The sequence below is a fragment of the Perognathus longimembris genome, chromosome 1, assembly GCF_023159225.1.
Source record: "Perognathus longimembris pacificus isolate PPM17 chromosome 1, ASM2315922v1, whole genome shotgun sequence".
Lineage (NCBI taxonomy): Eukaryota > Metazoa > Chordata > Mammalia > Rodentia > Heteromyidae > Perognathus > Perognathus longimembris.
In genome coordinates, this window is record NC_063161.1 from 72,192,640 (window position 1) to 72,217,390 (window position 24,751).

The 24,751-nt window shown below is 56.1% G+C and overlaps 2 protein-coding genes across 4 annotated transcripts in view; one reads left to right on the plus strand and one right to left on the minus strand.

The window, feature by feature from the left end:
- The first annotated feature begins 1,190 nt into the window (after positions 1-1,190).
- Tmem120a (transmembrane protein 120A) lies at positions 1,191-7,281 on the plus strand. 2 transcript variants are annotated; one of them, XM_048368987.1, is made up of 12 exons: positions 1,191-1,348; positions 2,608-2,726; positions 2,873-2,989; positions 5,663-5,722; positions 5,820-5,915; positions 6,038-6,127; positions 6,198-6,263; positions 6,376-6,437; positions 6,542-6,634; positions 6,733-6,797; positions 6,890-6,958; positions 7,024-7,281. In XM_048368987.1, the coding sequence occupies exons 1-12, from the start codon at positions 1,268-1,270 to the stop codon at positions 7,135-7,137; spliced, it is 1,032 nt and encodes a 343-aa protein (XP_048224944.1). In that variant the 5' UTR covers positions 1,191-1,267; the 3' UTR covers positions 7,138-7,281. The 2 variants fall into 2 exon arrangements, with proteins under 2 accessions (XP_048224944.1, XP_048224952.1); XM_048368995.1 differs by lacking the exon at positions 5,820-5,915.
- Positions 7,282-7,401: 120 nt separating this feature from the next.
- Positions 7,402-24,751, minus strand: part of LOC125368100 (NADPH--cytochrome P450 reductase) — a 42,162-nt gene continuing 24,812 nt past the window's right edge. For both annotated transcript variants that reach the window (XM_048368959.1, XM_048368966.1), the window contains exons 3-16: positions 14,980-15,028; positions 12,739-12,867; positions 11,966-12,115; positions 11,509-11,633; positions 11,047-11,136; positions 10,740-10,838; positions 9,919-10,035; positions 9,726-9,844; positions 9,077-9,258; positions 8,648-8,797; positions 8,285-8,555; positions 8,061-8,206; positions 7,903-7,988; positions 7,402-7,814 (exon numbers count right to left, since the gene is read on the minus strand). In XM_048368959.1, the coding sequence (XP_048224916.1) occupies positions 7,670-7,814; positions 7,903-7,988; positions 8,061-8,206; positions 8,285-8,555; positions 8,648-8,797; positions 9,077-9,258; positions 9,726-9,844; positions 9,919-10,035; positions 10,740-10,838; positions 11,047-11,136; positions 11,509-11,633; positions 11,966-12,115; positions 12,739-12,867; positions 14,980-15,028 (1,858 nt within the window). In that variant the 3' untranslated portion in view covers positions 7,402-7,669. The remainder of the gene's footprint in view (positions 7,815-7,902; positions 7,989-8,060; positions 8,207-8,284; positions 8,556-8,647; positions 8,798-9,076; positions 9,259-9,725; positions 9,845-9,918; positions 10,036-10,739; positions 10,839-11,046; positions 11,137-11,508; positions 11,634-11,965; positions 12,116-12,738; positions 12,868-14,979; positions 15,029-24,751) is intronic.

The following is a 24,751-nucleotide window of genomic DNA, read 5'->3' on the forward strand; positions in this document are numbered from 1 at the left end:
TTTTTCACTCAAGGCTGGCGTTCTACTGCTTGAGCTACAGCTAGCTCCACTTCTGGCCTTTTTGGTGGTTAATTGGAGATAAGAGTCTCATGGGCTTTCCTACCCAGGATGGTTTCAAACCGAACTCCTCCGACCTCAAGAGGAGCTTGGGATTACAGGCGTTAGCACCAGGGCCTGGCTCCTCAGATCTTAAAAGGAGTCGTTTCCCAAACATAATTCTTGAGCATCAGCATCTTCCCAGGAACAATGGGAAGGCACTTAGGGTGGGGTGGGGAAGCCTGGGGGTTGGGGTGGGTTCAGTTTTGCCGCCCCCCCCCCACCTCTGGGTAAGGCTGGCACAGTACATGGGGTAGAGCCACACCACCCTCATAAGGGGGTCCTTCTAGGGCTGAGGTTTCCCTGGGGAAGGACTTTCCCGACAGCACAGACCCTGACCCGTGTGGGACGAATGGAGCCTTGGGTGGCTCGGTGGAGCCAGGACTCTCGGGGGAGTTGGCCCTGTTTTAGGAAGGGCAGTGAGTGGCCGGGATCCCGGGGACCAGGCTAAGGAAGGCGCTGGAAAGAGAACCGCAAGAGATGCAGGCGCTGCCCGGAGGCCGAGGCAGGAGGATGCTGAGCTCCGGCTGGCCTGGGTTACACAGTGAAACTGTTTTAAAAAATTAATAATAATAATAATCTGGAGCTGGGAATGTGGCTCAGCGGTAAGGTGCCTGCCTCGCATGTAGGAAGCCTGGGTTCGATTCCTCAGCAGCACGTATATAGTAAAAGCCAGAAGTGGCGCTGTGGCTCAAGAGGCAGAGTGCTCGCCCTGAGCAAAAAGAAGCCAGGGACAGTGCTCAGGCCCCGAGTTCAAGCAAAAAATTAATATATATATATATATATATATATATATATATAAACCTGCAGAGAGGGGAGCCTAGGACCCCTTCCCGGGAGCCTCGGAGGAAGCGCGGAAGCAGGCGTGGCCTGAGGCCTCACGGGCGGGCCGGCGGAGAGTCGAGGCAGAGGCCGCTCCCGTGGGCTGCGCACAGGGCCGGAGGGCCCGCCCCACGCTCTGATTGGCTGACTCAGGGGGCGTGGTCAGCGCGCGGCCTGCGCCGGACCTTTTCCCGTTGGCCGTGGCCCGGAAGCGACGGGGGGGGGGGGGGGGGGGGGGCGGGAAGGAGGGACGGAGGGGGCGGGGGGCGGCGGCGGAGGCGCCTCAGGCGGGCCGGGGTTGAGGCGGCGTCCTGGACTCCGGAGCCCTGCGGCCGGTGGAGTGGCAGCCATGCAGCCCCCACCCCCGGGCCCGCTGGGCAGCTGCCTGCAGGACTGGGTAGATCTGCAGCGGGACTTCCAGAGCATCCAGGTGAGCACCCACTGCCGCTGCTCAACATCCCGAGCCAAGTCCCTCTGCGCGGGGTCAAGGGTCGGGCCGCCCCGGGGCAGGTGGCCGGCTCGCGGTCAAGTCTCGGAGGACACGGCCCAGCCCTGGGGCAGGTGGCCGGCTCCAGGTCAGGCTCGGGATCGGAAGTCATCCCGGGTACGGCCCTGCTCTCCGGCACGTCCCGGCGGGACTCCGCAATGGGCCACCCCGACCTCTGCACCTCGATCCACCCCGGACCCTGACCCTCCTGGAGAGCCGCCGCCCGGGCCAGGACCCGCCGAGCCCAGTGTTTTGGGTCCCTAGTGGGCTGCCGCCCCCCCCCCCCCGCAGGCCGCCCCCGGCTGGGTTAGGAGAAGCCAGGCCTGGAGTGGGGCTGGTGTCCCCAAGGAAGAACAGGGGCCGGGGGGAGGGGGGGGAGGTGGGGGGGAACCCCGCCGTCGGCATGGCTGCTGGGGAGTGGGCTGGGTGGGCCCGCAGGGACCCAGGAACTGTCTGGATGGGAATTGTGCGGGACCTCTCTGTCCCCAGCCCGCTGGGGACACTCTCCTGTCACCATCCCAGGAGAAAGGGGCCGTGATGGCAGAGGTGACACATGGGGGAGTTCCAGGGGGTGTGGTGGCCTCCTGGGTATGAGGAACGACCCAGAGAGCAGAGCCCAAGCCAGCTGGAGACTGGGTCAGACCTTTGCCTCTCTTGGACTGGTTCCAGCCTGTTGGCCTTTCCATGGCTGTCCCCTGCCCAGCCTGCTGCCATTACTGCTCCCTGGAGGCCTCTGCAGCCCAGACTTGGAGCTGTGGAGCTGGCTGAGGCCCCTGCCATGCTGCCCATTCTGCCCCTTGCCCTGTCTCTATGCTGTGCCTGGTGGACACTTGCCCACCAGGGCAAAGTGCCCAGGGTGCCCTCCGGCCAAAGGTGCTACAGAGGGGAGGGGACTGGGGCAATGACCTTTAACCTGGGAGGAAGCCTGAGGAATGTCCAAGTAGAAGGGATCTTGGATGACCTGAGACACCACCTCCAGTTCTCACCCTACTGGGTAGTGAGGAGGAGCTGGAGTGCAAGGGGTGGCTTCAGGCAACCACTCTGTCCAGAAGTGGACCTCTGGGTCTAGCAGTCACATTTTGGTGGAGCACTATGGCAGGGGGCCTTGCGCTCCCAGGACATTCTGCATAGCAAGTCCTGCCACCTGGGAAGCTGCGGCTTGTCAGCCTGCCTGCCCCTGGCGCCCACTCCCTCCACCACAGGAGGCCCACCGGCTGTACCGCCTGAAGCTGGAGGAGCTGACCAAGCTGCAGAACAACTGCACCAGCTCCATCACACGCCAAAAGAAGCGGCTCCAAGAGCTGGCCCTGGTTCTGAAGAAGTGAGGCCCCTCAGCTGGGGGAGGGCATCCAGCCTGGTGGGGTGGCAAGCTGGCACCACTGGGCTGGAAACTCCTGGCCTGGCTCCTGCCCTCCAATGGGACTGGTGGGGTGGGCAGGGCTGTTGTGATGCCAGCCCCACCCACAGATGCAGAACGGCCCTCTCTTCAGAGGCCTCAAAGGCTGCGCAGGAGCTCGAGAACCAAATAAAGGAGCGCCAAGGCCTCTTCTTTGACATGGAAGCCTACCTGCCTAAGAAGAACGGGTAAGTAGAGTGGTATCGTGCCACACCAGAGATCCCAGCTACTCAAGAGGGAGGCATAGGTAGAAGGATTATGATCCAAGGCCAGCCCTGAGGAAAAAAATGTGTTAAGACTCTATCTTAGAAACATCTAAAGAAAAAAGACGGGGTGGGGTGGGGTAGGCCTGGGTTCCTAGACCTTGTTAGCTCACACCTACAATCCTGGCTATCCAGGAGTCTGAGGTGGGGAGGATTGCTGTTTGAGCCAGCCTGGGCAAAAAGTTCATGCGAACCCCCCACCCCCACCTTCTCAGCTAATAAAAAGCTAAGTGCGGTGCTTCTCACTTGTCAACCCAGCTAGGGAGAAGCATAAATAGGAGGATTATGGCCCAGGTTGGCCCCTGGAAAAAGTGAGACCTATTTGAAACATAACCAAAGCAAAAGGACTGGGGTGTGACTCAAGCTATGGAGTACTTGCCTAAAATATTTGAGGTCCTTATCCGGGTGCCAGTGGCTCCCACCTGTAATCTTAGCTACTCAGGAGGCTGAGATTTGAGGATCCTGGTTCAAAGCCTGCCCAGGCAGGAAAGTCCGTGAGACTCTTATCTCCAATTAGTCACACAAAAAGCCAGAAGTGGCACGTACTGTGGATCAAGTGGTAGAGTGTTAGCCCTAATCAAAAGGAGCTTAGGGATAGTGTGTAGGCTGAGAGTTCAAGCACTAGGACCAGCAAAAAAAAAAAAAAAAAAAAGTTTGAGGTACAAAGTTGGGCACTGGTGGCTCATACCTGTAATCCTAGCTACTCAGGAGGCTGAGATCTGAGGACCATGGTTCAAAGCCAGCCCGGGCAGGAATGTCCATGGAGACTCTTATCTCCAGTCTGAAATGGAGCTGTGGCTCAAGGGGTAGAGCACTAGACTTGAGCACAAAAATTCAGGATAGCACCCAGGCCCTGAGTTCAAGCTCCAGGACTGGCAAATGAAAAAAAAAGTTTGAGGTCCTACATTCAAGCTCGCAGTACAAAAAATAGGCAAACATACCAAAACCAGGTGAGTTCCACTCCAGCTACTGTCCTAAACTCTCTCCAGGGGAGCAGCCTGAAGCACAGGGCTGCGGCACAGCATGAGTTCAGTGTTCTCTGAGCAGTTCGGTCCAGTCCTGACAGCTCATGGTGAGAGGCTTTGTGAAGGGAGGAATAAGGACATAGTGAAGGCCACCCAAGCCAGCACCGCAGGTCAGAGAAAGCTCCACATCTAGACTGTCTTTAGCAATAAAGAGTGAGCCAGACAGAAGTGGGAAGACAGAGCAGTGAGGGTCTGGGAAGATTGGACAAAATGTCTGGGACAAAATGTAGTGACTAGGGGCCCATGTGCTTGTACATGTCTGTAGTCTCAGCTGCTTGGGAGGCAGACATGGATTGATTGTGGTTAGCCCAGGCAGAAGAGCTAATAAGACCCTATGCCAAAGAGCATGGGGAATGATGGTTCGTGTCTGTAATTCCAGCTGCTTGGGAGATGTAGGTAGAAGAATCATGGTTTGAGGACGGCTTGAGGCAGAAAGAACAAGATGCTATCTGAGAAATGAGCGAAACGGGCTGGCTCAGATGATAGAGTGATTGTCTAGCAATCTTGAGGCCCTGAGGCTTCCTCCCCCATCCCAAGGTGCCCCAGCAGAGCTTGGGGAGGGGGCTGATAAGAGCAGAGGTGGCACCAGGCAGTAGCACTTGGCTGGGCACAGCAGCAGGCGGGGGAGGGGGGCGAAGGTGCCATGTGCTTGTAGAAAGGTCAGGGCTGTCCTTGAGCAGAGGAGACTACAAGCCACTGTCAGATGGGAGTAGGGGGCACTGTGAGGATGGGGTGACTTCCAGAGGTCAGGGGTTATCCTTTGGGGAAGGGAGAAAGTAGACACTGATATGAGGCAGAAGTGGAGAGGCAGCCCAGTTTGGATGGCTTTTATTTCTCCCCTGTCCTAGGTTTTGAACTCAGGGCCTGTGCTTGCCAGGCAGCTGCTACTGGCAGCTGGGCCAGCCCTGCAGCGCTCGAGAATCTGCTGTGTGTGGAAGGGGACAGGTCACTAGAAGTGGTAGATGGGGGGGTCAGCTTTCACTAAGGTGTGCAGGTCACTGTGTGTCACCATGTGTGGCTGTCACTTCTGTCTGTGGGAGGTGAGGGGTGGAGGTGCAGGAAGGGGCAGGTGGAGGCTGGAGGTGGAGGAACAGGCTGGAAGGTCTGCCAAGGATTTGAGCATTCCTCCTGGGAACAAGCTGGGTCTGCAGCTTGGTCCCCTATTGGGCTTGTGTGGTGCTGTGTGGTGCGGCTTGGTTACCTCTTCACCTGGCTGAGTGGGAAGAGCCCAGTGGAGCGGTTGGGAGCCCAACCGGGACTCTGCTGTGGTGTTTCTCAGGCAGAGGGTGGGAACTTGAGATCCTCGCAGCTGGGGCCTGGCTTTCCCAGAGGCTGTGGGTGGCCATGGGTGTGGGGTGCTGCACAGACCAGGGCTGAGGTTGCAGGCATCTTGATGCAGGACAGTGGCAGGAGGTCACGCAAGCTCAGAAACCCAGAGTCCCACCTGGACTGGGGACAGCCAGGCATGAGGCTAGAGTGCTGTGGGAAGGTGGCGAGTCAGCAGCCGGGCACTGGGGCTCACAGCTGGCACTGGGGTTGGTGGCCGCGCCTCAGCTTGTCTCCTATCCCCTAGGTTGTACCTGAACCTGGTTCTCGGCAACGTCAACGTGACACTCTTGAGCAAGCAGGCCAAGTATGTCCCTCCTCCCAGGCCCTTCTCCCTCGGTGCACTGCAGGGGTGCTAGGGAGGGAGGGGCCTCCAGGCAGCCCAGCCCACCATTGTACCCCAGGTTTGCCTACAAAGATGAGTATGAGAAGTTCAAGCTCTACCTCACCATCATCCTCATCCTCTCCTCCTTCACCTGCCGCTTCCTGCTCAACTCCAGGTGGGTGCTGCCCCTCCTGGGCCGCCATGCCACCAGCCTCCTCCCGGGCCCTGCCCCTCCCCGGCCCTCCACCTGTGTTTCCCTCCCTCCTGGGCCTGGCACCCACCCACACCCCTCTCCAGGGTGACGGATGCAGCCTTCAACTTCCTGCTGGTGTGGTACTACTGCACACTCACCATCCGCGAAAGTGTCCTCATCACCAATGGCTCCCGGTATGCAGGGCGGGCGCTGGGCTGAGCCCTGCCGGCTGGGGACAGGGGTGACAGTGGCTCCCTCCTCCAGGATCAAAGGCTGGTGGGTGTTTCATCACTACGTGTCCACATTCCTGTCGGGCGTCATGCTCACATGGTGAGTGTGCAGGGCTTGGGTGCGGGGAGGCCGGCCAGCTTGGGGCAGGACAGTATGGGGCAGTGTGGGGTGGGCTGGGCTGGTGTCCCCCAACCTCCTCTTTTCTCCTCAGGCCCGAAGGGCTCATGTACCAGAAGTTCCGGAACCAGTTCCTGTCCTTCTCCATATACCAGAGTGAGTGTGCAGAGGTGCTGGGCAGGGCAGAGGGGAGGAGTGCAGGCGCCCAGCCCAGGGCTGAGGCCAGGGCGGCACTGAGGCTGCACCGGCCCTGCCCCCAGATTTTGTCCAGTTCCTGCAGTATTACTACCAGAGCGGCTGCCTGTACCGCCTGCGCGCCCTGGGGGAACGCCACACCATGGACCTCACTGTGGGTGAGTGGCCACGGCTCAGTCCCCCCAGGGCTAGTTGTGAGGGCCAGGCCCACGTGCTGGGGCCTGCACAGTCACTCTGCCTGGCCTTGTCCCCACAGAGGGCTTCCAGTCCTGGATGTGGCGGGGCCTCACCTTCCTGCTCCCCTTCCTTTTCTTTGGACATGTAAGTCTGGCCTGGTGTCCCCCTGTCCATGATGTGCCTGACTCGGGGCATGTGTGGGTGCAAGTCCACTGAGCAAAGCCCCTTCCGTGCAGTTCTGGCAGCTCTTCAACGCCCTGACGTTGTTCAGCCTGGCCCAGGACCCACAGTGCAAGGAGTGGCAGGTGAGCCGGGCAGGGCGGGGAGCACGTGGGCATCCTGACCGAGTGCTAATGCCAGCTTCCCGCAGGTGCTCATGTGTGGCCTCACCTTCCTCCTCCTCTTCCTGGGCAACTTCTTCACCACCCTGCGGGTCGTGCACCAGAAGTTCCACAGCCAGACGCACGGAAGCAAGAAGGAATGAGCGGGCTGCACTCGCAGGCCCGGAGCGCCCTCTGCCGGGGGTGGGGGATGGTCCTGCCCCCCAGGGCTCTGCAAAGGACCTGGGCCTGATCTCCACTTGCAGAAGCGAGGCACTAGCCCCAATAAAGAGGCACAGAGACACTTGCTGGCTGCTGTAATCCTTGGAGGAGGGCAGGGATCAGCATCCCCCCAGCACACTCTTGGGGCTCTCGGTTCCCTGGGAACCCTGGAAGGCCCCTGAGACACACAAACAGTACCAGGCACATACAGAAAACAGAACTTTATTCTAAGGGCCAGAGCTTATTTAAAATTATTTACACTCATTCAAAAATTATGTGGCAGGGCCAGGTCCCAGCCCAACCAAGGACAGTCCCACCTGCACATGGCCCAGGGCCTGTGTCCCAAGAGACCAGGTCCCCTGGTGGGCCCGGGCTGGGCTGCCTGGGGCTCGCCCAAGGAGTCTGGCTGGACCTGTCTGTGGCGAGGCCAGCAGAGGGAGTGAGGATGGTGGGTGGGGAGGGCTCGTCAGCCTCCTAGCTCCACACATCCAGGGAGTAGCGGCCCTTGGTCATGAGTTTCTTGACGTAGTCCACCGCCTGGCTGTGCTCCATGGCCCCGAACTCAGCCACAATGTCGTAGAAGGTGTTCTGCACATCCCTGGCCATGTTCCGAGCGTCCCTGGGGGCAGAAAGGCAGTGGGTCCCCACTTCCCTGGGCAGGGGTAATCCTAGAAGATGAAGGGATGCCCACCTGGCCCCCCACTCACCCGCAGACATAAATGTGGGCACCGCCCTCATGGATGAGCTTCCACAGATGCTCCCGGTCCCTCTTGAGCAGGTGCTGGACATAGACCTGTGGGGACGGGGTGTCAGGGGTGGTGGCTCCATGGCCAGCCATGCCCGGACCTCAGTGCGGCCCACTCACCTTGTGTGCCTGCTCCCGGGAGAAGGCCACGTTGAGCTGCGAGAGTGCGCCGTCCTGGTGGAAATGAGCCAGCTCCTCGCGGTATAGGTAGTCCTCATCCGAGCGGCGGCAGCCATAGTAGAGCAGTGTCTCCCCCACCTCCTTGCCTGGGGGGCCGTAGTGAGTTGGGGGGGGAAGGGGGGCGGGTGCCTGCTCCCTCCCCACGCCCAGGCCCGCACATTTACCCTGCTCCCGCAGCCATGCACGCTCCTGGATGAAGCCTATGAAAGGGGCAATGCCAGTGCCCGGGCCCACCATGATGACTGGCGTGGTGGACTTGAAGGGTAGGCGGAACTGGGACTTGCGCACAAACATGGGCACCAGGGCCCGGCGGCCATTCTCTCCGGCAGGTTCCTTGGCCCTCAGCCAGCTGGTGGCCACCCCCTTGTTAACGCGGCCCGACTTGGCCTCATACTCCACGGCCACGGCGCAGATGTGAACAGAGTTGGGGTGGACCTAGAGAAAGGGCAGTGAGAGCAGGCATGCCTGGGCTTCAGTCCCACCCTGTCCAGGCCCACTTCCTCTCTAGGCCGCCGGGCAGTGCTCACCTTGGAGGAGGAGGCAATGGAGTAGTACCGGGCCTGGAGGCGGGGAAGCAGCTCGCACAAGTGGTCAATGGGGGGCCGCAGGGACGGGTAGTCTTGCAGGATGGCCAGGATGTGCCTGCGGGCCTCCACTACCCAGCTCAGGTACAGCTCCTGTGGGGGACACAGTGTGTCCAGGGGAGACGGCACAGGGGGGCTATGGGCATGTCTACCTGAGGGATAGCTTGGATGGCAGTGCATGGGAGGGGTGGGCAGGGCATGGGGAGTGTGGACATTTCAACAGGAGGTGTGGGCAGGGCATAGGAGCCTGTCTATATGAGGTGGGTGGGGGCATGAGTGGGCATGTCTATGCAAAGTGTAGGTGGGACACACCCACATAGTATGGTGGTATGGGAGGCATGCGTGTGCGCAGGGTGCACACAGGGCACTCACCTTGCCCTCCCCTGAAGAGGAGGCCATCTTGCGCAGGTGCTCCTGCTCTGAGGGCTCCGAGGCATATTGCGCCAGCTCATAGAGCACGTTGGTCCGTGGGGGGTTGGTGATGTCCAGGTAGTAGGTGAGGGCAGTGCGGTAGGTGGTGGGGCAGGGGAATGGGTGCTTCTTGTTGGACTCCTCTGCAGGGTGGGAGGCAGAATTTGGAGTGGTCAGCCCTGGGGAGCAGTCAGGGTGCCATGGAGGTGGGGCTGCCCCAGGACTGCGCAGCTTGGTGCCACAGAGGGGCCTGGGCAGGCAGTGGACAAGCACAATCTCTTTCCTGCTCTGCTCTGCCTGTGAGAGCAGGAAGCGGGGTCAGTCCTGCCCAGTTCCCAGGAATCGATGGGGGGAGACTGGGCTTCACGGCACCTTGGAAGGGACTTAGCAGGCAGCAAGCACTGCTGCCTCATCTTTTGCACAGGAGGCGGAGAAGGGAGGGAGCAGAGCCCCTTCCCCAGCTATATGGGGTAACCAGCTCTGCTTCTAGGACTCAGGCATTCTCTCCTTTCACCACAGGCATAAGGCGTGGCATAAAGGACAAAACCAGACCCTAGGAGTCCTGGAGTAAGTGCTGCAGGCCCAAGTAGTGCCTGAGTCTCCAGCTCACCATCAAGGTTGTTGAGGGACATGACCACGTCCAGGTCTGCACCCAGGATCTCCCCGATCTGGTTGACGAGGGCAGAGTCGTTGGCCGGGTAAACAGCCACGTGATCCCCAGATTCGTACCTGAGGGAGGCATAGGCTTAGAGGGTGGAAGGCAGGTATTTGGGGCAAGAAGGCGGCCGGGGGGCAGCAGGTACCTGATTTTAGAGTCTGAGATGTCTAGTTCCAGGTGCATGAGGTGCCGCTCAGTTCCCTGGTTCAGCTTCCGGTTGGTGGTGACCGCAGCCAGGAATGGATTCTTGGCATCAAAGGGCCTGGGGGGTGAGGGGTTCTGTTGACCCCAGGGCTCTGGTCTGACTCTCCTTGTCCCCATGAGACCTTCCAGTTACACAAAGCACAGCGACTAGAGTGGGCCAGGGCCTCTGGGCTTCACCCATATGGCAAGGGCTCTCGGAGGCCAATCAGCACAGCAGTGTGGCAGAACTAGGTGACCTAAACCCCCATTCTCAGCAGAGGGTGCCAAGGGCAGCCCTAAGCTGCCTGGGTCCAGACAGCCCACCTAGGTGAGACATGGGTTCTGGCCCAGTAAGGCTTGTGGGCTTGACTCAGGTCCTGGGAGGCCTGGGGCAGCACTAGCTGGAGTGTGGGCAGTACCCGGGGTGCTGAGCAAGACTCAGGGCCCACGGGAGGAACATCAGAGTTTTGGGGTGGAATCAAGGCAAGTAATCCTGGACCTAGCTACAAGTCTGTGGGGGGCTTTGCCCAAAACTCAGGGGGCACTGAGGTGTCCTTAGAGCAAGGTGTCAGAGAAGGGACAAACTGCCCGAGGCCATACTGGCCCAGGCTGGCTATGGTGGGGTTGCTGAGGGGCCAGTGGGCAGCGGCACCGCTCCCTGGACCAGCTCCTAGCTGTGCTCATGCAGTGGATGTGAGGAGTGTGGGTCCTGCCACTAGGCCCAATCGGCGGACAAGCTACCTGAGACCACGCGCACACACCACGGGCACCGCTGCTACTCACGGTTTCTGGTTCTCATAGCTCTTCAGGCGGCCCATCTCGCCCGTGTAGACCTTGGCAGCGTCCATGTCCGTGTGGACCATGAGCTCATACTGGCGAATACTGGGGGAGGGGACAGCAAGGCTGAGGCTGGGGGCTCAGTCCAGAGAGAAGGGGCTGGCCTGAAGTGGGGATCCTGTGGCAGGGTGTGGGGTGAGCAGCTTCCAGGTGATTCAGTGGGTAGGCAGGGAAGACCCTCCTGACTCTGAGTGAGCTTCTGCCACATATCCCCAGGGCTGCCCAGGTCAGGCCCCACCTGGCCTCTGCTTACCTGGACTCCTCTCCAGTGGCTTCCACGCCAAAGGACTCACACACAGCCGGCCAGAACTGCTCTCGCCACGTGATGAAGTCCTCCTCCAAGCTGGGGAGGGACACGACAAGCATGTCTGGCACCAGATGGGTGAGGCATTCTTGAACCCCAATCCTAAGCACCTCTCCAGCACCCAGGGCTCACTCCTCAGGGCCTACCCAGTAGTGTAAACCAAGACCTCAGGAAGGAAGTCCACAAGTGTCCAGGCCCACCGTGGAGCTTGTGTGAGGCTGCTTTAGACACAGTGATGTCCCAGGGTGGGAGTGAAGGATGGGGGTGCTCCTGGCTTTGTTGGTGAAGCACATCCCTGACTTTCTGCTGGCATGGGGTTTGTGCTCCTGCACCCCATTGCCTCTGACCTGTAACCCCAGGGTGTCCCATGTACAGGCTGGGGATCCTGCCCTCCTGGGGTGTGGTACTCACTTTCCGTCGTCATCGCCCATGCCCAGCTCAAAGATGCGCTGGGCGCCAAGCTGCTCCAGCCGCTGGTCCACGTACTTGCCCATGGCATTGAAGTGCTCGTACGTCTTGTTTCCCAGGCCGAACACCTGTGTGGGCAGAGGTATAAATCCGAGGCATGGCCTTCAGGCTGGCCACTCAGAAGGGCTTGTGGTGGGTGGACGCTGGCAACCCACAGGTGACCCCTCCATGGGGCCATGACACCTTTAGCGACCAGCAGGGGGCACTGCACCCCACCACAACTTTCTGTCCTTTTGTCTCCAACAAACAACATTATCAGTGGCCAGCTGGGGACTTAGGAGAAGCTCCTATGGGGGCTGGGGCCTGGGTCAGAATGAATGGAGTCCAAAAGAACTGAATGAGGAGCAGGGTTCCTTTCCAACATGAGGGCAGCGCCCCCAGCATTCCTTGGGCCACTCACCGCATACTTGACGCCGCTGAGGTCTGTGTCTGTCTCCTGGAGCCAGTCGTAGAAGTCCTGGGCGTTGTCGGTGGGGTCACCCTCGCCATAGGTGGCCATGCAGAACACCACCAGTGAGTTGTCAATCTCTGGCAGGCTGCTCAGGTCAGCCTGGGGACACAAGGGGCCACCGCCACCATGACCATGCCTGCGGGGGTCAGGCCCATGGTGGCCCACAGGGCAACTGGTGGGGAGGCCAACAGGGCTGGAAGCAGGGCAATGGGTGGTACACCGGGAGGGTGGTGGTGGTGATAGAGCCAGGCAAAACAGGACAGAGCTGCCTCCCAGGTTGGTGGAGACAGGCACCTTTCTAGGAAGGGGACAGCAAATGCGAGAGCCCACGGTGGGCAGAGCTGGGAGTGGCTGGCCTCTGGACAGCCAGGGGCTCCCAGAAGATGGCTCACTCTGCATGCCCTGGAAATCGCCCCCACCCCTCAGGACTCCAGGGGCACAGCACAGCTTGGATATTTGAGAAGGGGACAGAGCAAGTGGCAGAAGGGAGGGGAGAATGAGGGGTGGCTAGGGTTAGCCAGCCCTGCTGCGTGTGGCATAGGGGCTTCGGCAGGACCACTGGCTCCCTGCCAGCCTCTCCCCCAGCAAGGGCCCCCTGCCCCAGTGCTGTGGCTCAGGCTGGGCTCTCCCCAGGTCTCCTGACCCTGCTCTCACTCCAGCCTCACGCAAGCTGCCTGCATCCCATGCCCGCCTCCATAGGGCAGGGTATGCCCAGGGCGTACCAGATCATACTCCTCAGGGTCTGCTGCCATGCCCCGCATCCCGTAGCGGTGGGCATCTTTGGACAGCCGGTTAGCAAACTCCTCGGCAGTCCCCGTCTGGGAGCCATAGAACACAACGATGTTCCTCCCCTGGGGAGCAGATGCACAGGTCAGCATGGGGCACGAAACCCTCCTCCCCAGCTCCAGTCCTCAGTCACTCCAGCTGGCATCTCACCACCACAGTTGTGTGGTCAGGGGGAATGAACTGCACCCCAAACACCCCCCTAGGAGTGATCAGGAGTCTCACAGTACATGGATCGCGGGGGGGGGGGGGGATGTGTGTGTGTGTGTGCGTGTGTGTGCGTGCGTGCGTGTGTGTGTGTGTGTGTGTGTGTGTGTGTGTGTCAGGGCCTGGGCACAGTCCCTGAGCTTTGTGCTCAAGGCTAGTGTTCTACCATTTGAGCCACAGCTCCACTTCCAGCTTTTTGTGGTTAATTGTAGTTAAAAGAGTCTCATTCACTTTCCTGCTCAGGCTGGCTTTGAATTATGATTCTCAATCTCATAGCTTCCCGAGTAGCTGGGATTTCAGGCAGGAGCCCCCAGTATCTAGCCTGACATGGTTTTAATGACGTGGGAAAAAACACAACATGATGTTACATAAAAACCTGGAAATTAGGGGCTGGGAATATGGCCTAGTGGCAAGAGTGCTTGCCTCGTATACATTAAGCCCTGGGTTTGATTCCCAAGCACCACATATACAGAAAACGGCCAGAAGTTGTGCTGTGGCTCAAGTGGCAGAGTGCTAGCCTTGAGCAAAAAGAAGCCAGGGACAGTGCTCAGTCCAAGCCTAGGACTGGCCAAAAAACCCTTGAAATTAATCAAGAAGTGTTTTGTTGTTGAGCCAGTACTGGGCCTTGCTCTCTTGCTTCACTTTTTTGCTCATTGCTGGTACTCTACCACTTGAGTGAGTGCACCTCTACTGGCTTTCTGCTACTTTAGTGGAGGTACAAGTCTCTGGGATTCGTCTGCTCAGGCTGGCTTCAAATCATGAATGATTTTCAGATCTCAGTCTCCTGAGCCATTAGATCTAGTCTCGAATGCCTGTCTTGTATGCCTGTGTGTTTGGACCAAGAGAGCAATAAGATCCACTCCTCCTGGTGGTACTGGTGGAGGTGGAGACAGGTTCAAGGACAGCCACCACCCACAGAAATAAATATGAAGGGTGTACTATTTGCCTATTCATAGCACCCTGTGACCTCAATCACTTCTATGGCTGGCTCAGTGTATATGTTAGGTAAACTCCGGTATTGTTTAGGGAATGAAAACTAGACAGTCTGCACATGTTCAGCCTTTGTGTTCCCCGGGGCTGGCTCAGGAGCCAGGTGATGAGGACACAGCTAAGATACAGCAACCGCCTACCCCACACAAGCCCTGGGTTCCACACCAGGGCTAGGAAAGTAAGTGCTTATGATGGCAGCCAGAAACATTGTTATTATTTTGAAGTGGAGACTCTGGCTGGGTGCCAGTGGCTCACACCTATAATCCTAGCCACTCAGGAAGCTGAGATCTAGGATTGTGGTTTGAAGCCAGCACAGGCAGGAAAGTCTGTGAGACTCTTAACTCCAATTATCCACCAAAAAGCCGTAAATGCAGCTGTGGCTCAAGTGCTAGAGTGCTAACCTTAAGTGAAAAAACTCAGGGACAGTGCCCAGTCCCTGAGTTCAAACCCGATGATGGCATCAAACACAAACAAAAAAGAAGTTACTTTGTAAGGCAGACAGACTGTATCTCAAATGTAGCTTAAAATAAATGTATATAAAACGTATACAGGAAAACTGAAAACTAAGCCTGGCTGAGGACAGGGTATTCAAATGAGTGCTGGAATTTATGCAAAGTAGATTTGCCAGCCAGGCCAGAAACAGTTACCCCCTCGCTCTAGTGGTGAGCTGGGAGAAAGGCAGATCAGATCCACACCATGCCTTACACACAACCAATTCCCAACGTATCAGTTTTTGTTTTGTGAGACAGAGCCTCACAGCATAGCTCAGGCTGGCCTCTATCTCCCCAGCCCGGGATCACAGGCATGAACTACCACGTCCAGTGAGTTTTTTTTTAATCTAAAAACTCCAAACTTTGCTAAGGAGGAAGGGTCTATTCTTAGACCTTGGTTTATTCGGACAAAGTGAGGAGAGCAGAACTTTGTGGCTTGGGTTGGAGGAGGCGCCCACCCACCCCTCACCCACTAGGGGCCATGCAACTCACTGTTTTCTTCATCTTTTCCACAAAGCTGCTTTCTTTGACAGAAGAGGTCCTGAAACACAAGAAAGCACTGTAAGAATAGGTGCAGGTGCCTTGGGAGGGGCATGGGACACTCTCAGGTGAGCAAGCCAAAGCTGGGTGCTAGTACAGACCCCCAGACCCTTGACACTTAACCCAAGGCCTGGATAGCAACACTTGCACAGCCAAGCCTGCCCACTCCTGATGGACAGGAACTCGTGCCCCTTGAAGGACTTCTGTGCCCCTTGTCCACATGGCCTGGTGGAACCCACCTGCATCCCGGCCAGGACCTCCTACCCCAGAGGCCCCACAGGTTTGGGTTACACTTTGAACGTGACACCGTCACGTCTGTAAGTCACTCCAGCATGTGCAACTGTATGTGCACCTGCACTGTGGACACGGCACAGCTGCACATTCCTCCATGGAGGGCCTGGGGCTGTAATGGGAGGAGGAGGGGCTACCTAGGACCCCCCCGATGAGAACCATATAAGCACTGGCTCTCAGGCCCGGCTCTAACTGCCTAGAGCAGGCAGGTTCAGGGGTCACTGTGGCCATCACCGGGGCAGGCCTGAAGACATCCCAGTGTGGTGAAGGCAGGAACCCTTTCTGCCACCAGAGCAAGCCTCTCAGGAGGAATGGCCATGTCCCTTGTAGGCCTGGGGGAGAGGAGGGGCCCTCTCTTCCCCCAGCCTTGCTCAGGTTGCCTCCTGGGGAACAGGCAGATATGGGGAAAGGGGGACCCCGAGGTAGGCTAAAGGGACCCTGTGTCAGAGCAGAGCGGCTAAGTCCCTGCGGTGACTGGCCCACTCTCAGGCCTGCGTGGGGCCCAGGGGAGCAGATCCCTTCTGCTTAGCCCAAGGGTCTAGGCTGCAGGTTGCTCTGCAATGGCTTTTCTCTGCCTAAAGTTCCAGACAGGGCTCACACCAGGCCTTTCACCAGGGGTTGGCGGGGCCTTCCTGGCCTCCAGGAAGCAGGAAATGCAGCCTGCGAATGCAGCCCTGGCTGTGTCCTCGGAAACCGAGCCCTCTCACAGTGGCCCTGCCCAGGCCGCACAGGCCAGCACTGACCTCGGGTGGAGCTCGTCCAGCGGAGATGAGTAGGCACACCCCATGGCTTCTCTCTCAACCCCAGCACTTAAGGGAAAAGGGAGGTCACACGGAGATCGGGGAGCCACCAGGCAGGAAGTTCGGCCCTGTCCATTCTCAGAGTGGGCCTGGGGACTCAGAAAGTGCTGCCATATGCCCCAAATCCTCTCAGAGTCCCTGGGCACCTAGGCCCTTGTCAGTTCAGCGAGCTGAAGAACTCTGCAACATCTGGCAGGGATCAGACGGAGCTGCGGCCTCCCGTGATCCCCCGCGGCTGGGTGCCCCCCCTGTATGGACCAACTGTCTCCGTGGTAACTGTTCCCATCGCAGCCCGGCTCCCACCCCCCTTCCCAGGGGGAGAAGAGGAAGTCCTGTCTGCAGAACAAAGCTCTTCCAGCACAAGGCGGCCAGGCTGCTACAGCAGCCCCAAGAAGGAAGCTGGTGTCGGGGGACGCATGAGGGTCTGGTTCTCATCTTCCCCCTATAAGAGCCGGAGGCCTATGGCACTGGATGTGTGGTTCCTGGGACACACACGCCACCCCTCCTGTGCACAGGCTGCAGTTTCCCAGCTCAGCCAGACGCCAGACCACGTGGCTCCTGAACAGAGAACTCAAGTGAAAGGTTTCCCTTATTCCTCTCCAAGGGGAGCAGAAGTCCAAAATGGAAGAAAAGAAGGAAAGAAAAGCAGGGATGCCCTGCATGCTCTGCTCCATTCCTTCCCAGGTCACGCTGCAGCTGCGTTTCTCTTGGGATGACCCGGGGGAGCTGCCTTCCCTGGCAGCCAGCAGAACTCGGGGTTTGGCAACCAATATGACAAACTCCAGGGAAACAGGCCATAGTGGGGCCCAGACATGGCCACCAGACAGAAGAGGGGAGAGAGGGGGTAGCAGGCAGAGAGGCCTCAGGTCGAGGACAGAAGAGGGAATGGGAACAACCGTTAGGAAGCTCTAAGCACATGCAGCATGCCAGCACTAAGTACTTAAGGAGCTTGGTGCTTTACTCCATTTAACCGTTGCTACCCAGGAAGCAGGGAGATTTCCAGCCCATCTCACCCAGTTCCAAAGAGCTCCCCCAAGGCTCCTGCTCACTCCTAGGTTCCCAGGTCCAGTCCCCCAGCCTTGAGGGTCAGATACCTAGACCAAAGCTGTGCATCTTAAATTTGGCAAGCACTTTACCACTAGGCCATAGTCCCAGCCCTGCATCTTAAATTTGGACTCAGGGAAGGTGTCCACACCCCAAAGATGGCCCTGAGGCCCCTCAGCTCTGCCCTAGCCTCCAATCTCCCATCTCAGCTTCCTCCATGGCCCAGACTCCCTTGGCATGCACATTTCAGTTCTACCAAGACATGTCCTTCCCAGGCAGGCTCTGCTGGTTCTTGCCTAGGCCTGAGCCTCCATAGCCCTGCCCCAGCTTCCTCCTCTCCTAGCCTCCTCTGGGTGAGTCACTCACACATGCCTGCCATTTCCTGTGTGCATGTGCCGGGCCTCGTCCCGGCTCTGGCTTTCATAGGGCTGTCACTCTGTATCACATCCTTCCCCAGAGTGCGCATAACCCCCAAGGCCACTCTGCTTTTTCCTGTGCCCTCAGGCCTGGCACAGAGCCAGAAACACCAGCAGCCCCCAGTCCCCTGGTAATGCCCAGAAAGGCTGATGACAGCATGAGGGACACAATCTCGTCAGGGACCTGGACAGGAAAGGGAGGCAGACCTGTATTACACAGGCCATATCATAGCCACGGCCCGAAGGCACCTGCAATCTCAACACTTCTCTCCAGTGAAAGTCAGCTGTGTTTCTCTTTTCACACTCAGCAGCACAAGGTCGTCTCTACAGAAAAAGTGACTTTACTATGAGATTGGCAGTAAGACCCCTGGTCCCCTCCCCCAGGCTCCACCTGCCAATACTGTAAGGATAACGCCAGTTGCTTGTGTGTGGCCACAGCCTTGACTCCTGGCTTTGCTGGGCTTTCTGATAAGAGCTGGCTCATGAAAAAAGGTCACTTGTGGGGAGGAGATCTTTTGTGGCTCTTCCCAGTGGGACAATCCACACAAGGCACTGTGGGAAGCAATTGGACAAGTGTGGGGTTGGACGCTGCCAGGGGACGAAGATGGCGACCAAATGAAGCAGAGGATGACGAAGGGAAGGAGCTGGGAACAGAAGGGCGCAGCTGCAAATGCCTCATTCTGGCATTGTGGAGGAAGCTTAAACAGAGCTGCAGAATACATTCAGTGGTGACCAGGGACCGAGGGCCAGAGGAGGGGATGGAGGAAGGGCAAAGGGCAGAGACACAACACTGAGACACTCACTGTGTGACTGCAGACATGTCAGGAATCAACTGCACAACTAAAAAGTGGAACCTCGGCTGGGAATATGGCCTAGTGGCAAGAGTGCTTGCCTCATATACATGAAGCCTTGGGTTCGATTCCTCAGCACCACATATATAGAAAAGGCCAGAAGAGGCGCTGTGGCTCAAGTGGCAGAGTGCTAGCCTTGAGCAAAAGGAAGCCAGGGACAGTGCCCAGGCCCTGAGTCCAAGCGCCAGGACTGGCCAAAAAAAAAAAAAAAAAAAAAGGTAGCACCTCAGAACTCATACCTGGAATCCGAGCTACTCAGAAGGTTGAGATCTGAGGATTGTGGTTTGAAGCCAGCCCAGGGCAGCAATGTTTGTGAGACTCTTATCTCCAACGAACCACCAAAAAGCCAGAAGTGGAGCTATGGCTCAAGTAGTAGAGCACCAGCCCTAAATGAAAAAGCTGTCCACAAGCTCAAGCCCCAGGGATGGCACCAAGCAAAAAAAAATAATAAAGGAACTTCAGGTTTGGCCTGTGGCTGTTGACAGAGCACTTGCTCAACCTGGTACAAGGCCCTGGGTTCCATCCTTAGCACCACAAAAAGAAGTGGGGTCTGAGGGGACTTTGTCGTATGTAAGTTAAATCTTTTTTTTTTTTTGCCAGTCTTGGGACTTGAACTCAGGGCCTGAGCACTGTCCCTGGCTTCTTTTTGCTCAAGGCTAGCATTCTGCCACTTGAGCCACAGTGCCACTTCTGGCTGTTTTCTACATATGTGGTACTGGGGAATTGAACCCAGGGCTTCATGTATACAAGGTGAGCACTCTTGCCACTAGGCCATATTCCCAGCCCCATAGAAGTGAAATGTTATATACTCAAAACTCCCCTCCAAATATACAAGAGAATGATGGATTTAACTGCAGTAGACAGGTCTTACTTATTTAGATCCTGATTTTTTTTTTTTGAGATTTTGATTTAAAGTAACAATAAATATTCCTTAAAAATCCCAACCAAGGGGCTGGGGATATGGCCTAGTGGCAAGAGTGCACATGAGTGCACTCGTATACATGAGGCCCTGGGTTCAATTCCCCTGCACTACATATACAGAAAATGGCCAGAAGTGGCGCTGTGGCTCAAGTGGCAGAGTGTTAGCCTTGAGCAAAAAGAAGCCAGGGACAGTGCTCAGGCCCTGAGTCCAAGCCCCAGGACTGGCCAAAAAAAACCAAAAAAGCAAAAATCCCAAGCAAGAGCCGGGTGCCTGTGGCTCATGCCTGTAATCCTATCTACTCAGGAGGCTGAGATCTGAGGATCATGGTTCAAAGCCAGCTCAGGGAGGAAAGTCCATGAGACTCTTATCTCCAATTAACCACCAGAAAACTGCAAGTGGCGCTGTGGCTCAAAGTGGTAGAGTGCTAGCCTTGAGCTGAAGAGTTTAGGGACAGCACCCAGGCTCAGTGTTCAAACCCATGAGCGACAAAAATAAAAATAAATAAAATCCCATCTAAAACCATGAGCACTCCATCAGAAGGCTAGCAACAACATCTTCCAGTAAAAGGGTAGCACCGGGTGCTATTTAAAGATGAGACCTTTGAGTTTAGAGGACATGTTTTCAGATAAAATGTGATTTACAGGGAGAGCTTTAAAATAACCCAGAAGAGGCAGGGTGGAGGGTGACAGACATGAAACAGGCCAGAAGCAGGATTATACTGAACTGGGTAAGCCGCCATACAGGGACCCTGGCATCCCAACTAGCTTGACTGTGGTGTTTGTTTGAAAGGTCCAAAAAATGAAGTTTTTTCCTTATAGAACCTGGTTGAGAGGGGGGTGGGGGCACAGGCAGTTTCTCAGGGCTGTGAGCAAAGCACCCTGAGGCAGCTAGGAGGTGGGCCATGGGACCAAGTCCCTGATTTTTCCTGTTTCCAAAGAAGCTATCAGTCTGGGGGTTTATGTGACACTGTCAGGCAGTTTAACATTCCCACAGAAATATTAAAGAACACTACCTTGGGGCTGGGGATATGGCCTAGTGGCAAGAGTGCCTGCCTCATATACATGAGGCCCTGGGTTCGATTCCCCAGCACCACATATACAGAAAATGGCCAGAAGTGGCGCTGTGGCTCAAGTGGCAGAGTGCTAGCCTTGAGCAAAAAGAAGCCAGGGACAGTGCTCAGGCCCTGAGTCTAAGCCCCAGGACTGGCCAAAAAGAAAACAAGAACACTACCTTGTAAACTAAATCCAGCCTGTGGCCACATTGTAACCTGGAGATGACCAGACAGAAATTAGCATGTTAACTCAACAGCCATTCTGGGGAGCTGAGAATAATACACTGCCCTGGGCTAAGCTGGGGACCCCAGAAGAAGGGGTGTCACCTCTGCACACAAGGCCCCCACTCCAAAGAGGAGACCACAGATACAACCACAAGAGCAAGCTACTCCCCTGGGCTTCCCCATGACCCTCTGGAGGCACAGTGCTACAATAGCCGTTGCTCAGGCGGTGGAGAGCCTGCCTAGCAAGTTGGAGGCCCTGGGTTCATATACCAGTACTGGAAAAGAAGAAATGTGTTGATCCACGTGGAACTGAGCTGCCGTGGTAGGTGCATGAGAGGATATGAGAACACTTGTTTCTTATTACTGATGTAATTGTGTTATTATTATATAATGTTATTACATTATTGCCTGTGTCTGCTCCTCTTTAACAAGTACAAGTATTTCTGAAACAGTCCAACAAGGCCTCCCTAGGCCCCCAGGCTGTGTGACACAAAATACCCTCCCCTCCCAGCACCGGCCCTCAGCCCAAGTCCAGTGGGTAGGTGGTGGTTGTATTGTTTTTGTTTGAATTTGGTAAATATCAACAAGCTGACACCAAATGTCAAAGACAAAAAAATAAAAATAAAACTAGTAGCTAGGTACTGGTGGCTCAGGCCTATAATCCTAGCTACTCAGGAGGCTGAGATCTGAGGATCTCAGTTTAAAGCCAGCCTGGAAAGGAAGCCCATGAGACTCTTATCTCCTCTAAACTACACTAAAAAAGCCACAAGTGGAATTGTAGCTTAGGTGGTAGAGCACTAGCCTCAAACAAAAGAAGCTCAGGGACAGCTCCCTAGCCTGAGTACAAGCCCAAGGATGATATGCGTGTGCACGTGCACACACACACACACAAAATAAAAAAGTAAAAATAAAAATAGCTAAGAGGGGCTAGGAATGAGGCTCAGTGGTAGAGTGCTTGCCTAGAATGCATGAAGCCCTGGGTTCAATTCCCCATTACCACATACACAGAAAATGCCAGAAATGGCTCTCTGGCTCAAATGGTAGAATGCTAGCCTTGAGCAAAAAGAAGCTCAGGGACAGTGCTCAGGCCCTAAGTTCAAACCCCAGGACTGGCAAAAAAAAAAAAAAAAAAAAAAAGCCAACAAAGCTACCAGCTGTGAAGATGAGAGTCCCTGTGATATGTCAGAGCACAGAGGAGCAGGACAGGAGAGACACCAGCAAATGGCCCCGGGAACAGCCTGCCTAGAGGAGGCAGTCACCTGCCATGCCAACTTGTGCTGTTGATGCAGGGGTGAGGAAAAGCTGCACTGGGACAAGTAGAGACATGAAGATCCAACACTGAACTCACAGCACCTCATCACTATCAATCTTCAATGAACATCTTCATGATCCATATCCCCCCTCCCCACCTGCCTCCCTTCCTTCTGTCCCTCCTTCTTTTCCTCCCTCCCTCTCTCCCTCCCTCCCCCTTTTCTTCCTTCCCTGTTCTGGGGAGGGGATTCAGGACTTCACACAAGCTGGGCAAGTACTCCCCTGCAGAGCTATACCCCAACACCAGTAAAGATTTCTTCAACTGGACTAAAAAACATTAACTATAAAGGTTAAGGTCAACCAAAAGGTTGATGGATTAGATTAAGCAAGGACAAGGAACTTCCATCCCAAAAGTTCTGTTAGGAGAATAAAGGCAAGCTGGCACAGGGAGGTGACTGCCTATTTCACCAATCCACAAGGAGATAGAGAACCGGGACTCTAGAACAAGATCTTCACCAAAGAGGGGTCTACACGGCCAGTGAACCTATGGAATGGGGGCAAATTCATGGATCACCAGAGAAATGGGGATTGACACAGGATGCCATTAGACAATTAAGATTAATGAGTTGAGCCCAGTGCACTGATGCACACCTATAATCCCAGGCATATGGGAGGCATAGGCAGGAGGAGTTCAGCTAGACCTAGGTAAAAAGCACCAGACCCTATCCACGGCTGGGGATGGGGCTCAAGGGGTGCAGTGCTTAGTTCACATGCCAGTAGTGAAAAAAACCAAGCATACCAAATGAGGGTGGGCAGGGCTGGGGGCAGGGGCAGCTCAGGCAGGTGGAGGGCCTGGAAGCTGGGTAATGGTGCTGGCTCGACACACTGAAGCCAGCCAGAGGCATGGGTGTCATGACCTAGACTAAACTCATGAGCTCTGAGAAGTCACAGCGACCCTGGAGGGGGCGAGGGCTCCCTGGGTGCTGGCCAGTGCTGATGTAAGTGGGAATGCACAGCCATGCTACTAGGGGAATGGACATACACAGGCAGCAGCAAGGCCTGGCAGGGACCCTCTGCCTCCTGAGCCTGCATACCACACCTGCACATTCTCCAGCTCCGCCCTGAGGCAGCCAGACCCGCTACCTATACAGCTCTGTAGGTCTTAATCTTTTATTTTTTTTTTGAGACTGAGTCTCTATGCCCCAAAATGGCATAGGCCTCACAATCCTCTTGCCTCCACCTCCAGAGCGCTGGGACTACAGGCCTGCTCTACCAAGCCTGGCTTAATTATTTTTAAAAATTTGATCTTGGGGCTGGGGAATATGGATTAGTGGTAAAGTGCTCGCCTTGTATACATGAAGCCCTAGGGTTGGATTCCTCAGCACCACATATATAGAAAATGGCCAGAAGTGGCGCTGTGGTGCAGTGGTAGAGTGCTAGCCTTGAGCAAAAAGAAGCCAGGGACCAGAGCTCAGGCCCTGAGTTTAAGCCCCAGGACTAGCAACAAAAACAAAACCAAACATGAAGCTCTGGGTTTGAGTCCTCAGCACCACATATATAGAAAAAGCCAGAAGTGGCGCTGTGGCTCAAGTGCTAGCCCTGAGATAAAAGAAGCCAGGGACAGTGCTCAGGCCCAGAGTTAAGTCCCCAGGACTGGCAAAAATAAAAATTAAAAAAAAATTAATCTCATCACTTTCCTTCCAACAACCTGATCTCATCTCTCCAATGTGCCCCATCCTGTCCTGTCTGCAAAGATGTTCAAATCTTCAATCACCTCATCAGCCTCTCCCAGTGGCTGGGGGGGCACAAACTCTAGTACTCCTTCCCCGGCCTATTGGGCCTGCCCGGGTGCCCCAGCCCAGCCCCACCTTCCATGGCCTTCACTCAGGCCTGCTACCAACCTCGCCCCACTGGGTCCCAACTAGATGTTCTGGGGCCTCACGTGACCAGGAATACATCCTGGATGTGGTCCTCTCGGGCCGCCCTCATGCGCCACCCATGCGGGGCCATGGTGAAGTCAGCATTGGTCATCCCAGCTCACAATGCCATCCACACCCTCTCCATGTGAGCCGCAGCCCTGAGATCAGGTTTCAACCTGCCCCCCTCATTGTGCTTCCCATATTCCCCATCATGACACACCCTGCAAACCGGAGCCTGCCACCCTGGGCCTCCTGCAGTGCCCAACAGAGCAGCATGGCTGCTCTGGGTTCTGCCAGGGAGGCTGGGACTGTGGCTTAGTGGTAGAGTGCTTGCCTAGCATGCGTGAAGCCCTGGGTTCAATTGCTCAGTACCACATAAACAGAAAAAAGCTGGAAGTGGCACTGTGACTCAAGTGGTAGAACTCTAGCCTTGAACAAAAGAAACTCAGGGGGGCTGGGAATATGGCCTAGTGGTAAAGTGCTTGCCTCACATACATGAAGCCATGGGTTCGATTCCTCAGCACCACATATATAGAAAACGGCCAGAAGTGGCGCTGTGGTTCAAGTGGCAGAGTGCTAGCATTGAGCAAAAAGAAGTCAGGGACAGTGCTTAGGCCTTGAGTTCAAGGCCCAGGACTGGCCAAAAAAAAAAAAGAAAGAAACTCAGGGACAGTGCCTAGGTCCTGAGTTCAAGCCCCGGGACTGGCAAAAACAAACAAACAAAAACAACAACAACAAAAGAAAAAAACCCAGCCAGGGATACTGAGGTGGCATTTATGACAGGAGGTCCAGGAACAGGACCAGTGTCCTCAGAGACTGAAGATGGCTGGCAAAGGAAGAGCCAGGTTGTGGAAACTGCAGCCCTCAGGCAGACCCTGCTTCTGCAAAGTAGGCCCTAGGGTGTTCCTTGAAGGGCTCTTGTAAGGGTGGAAGAAAGAAGGAAGAAGAATAGAG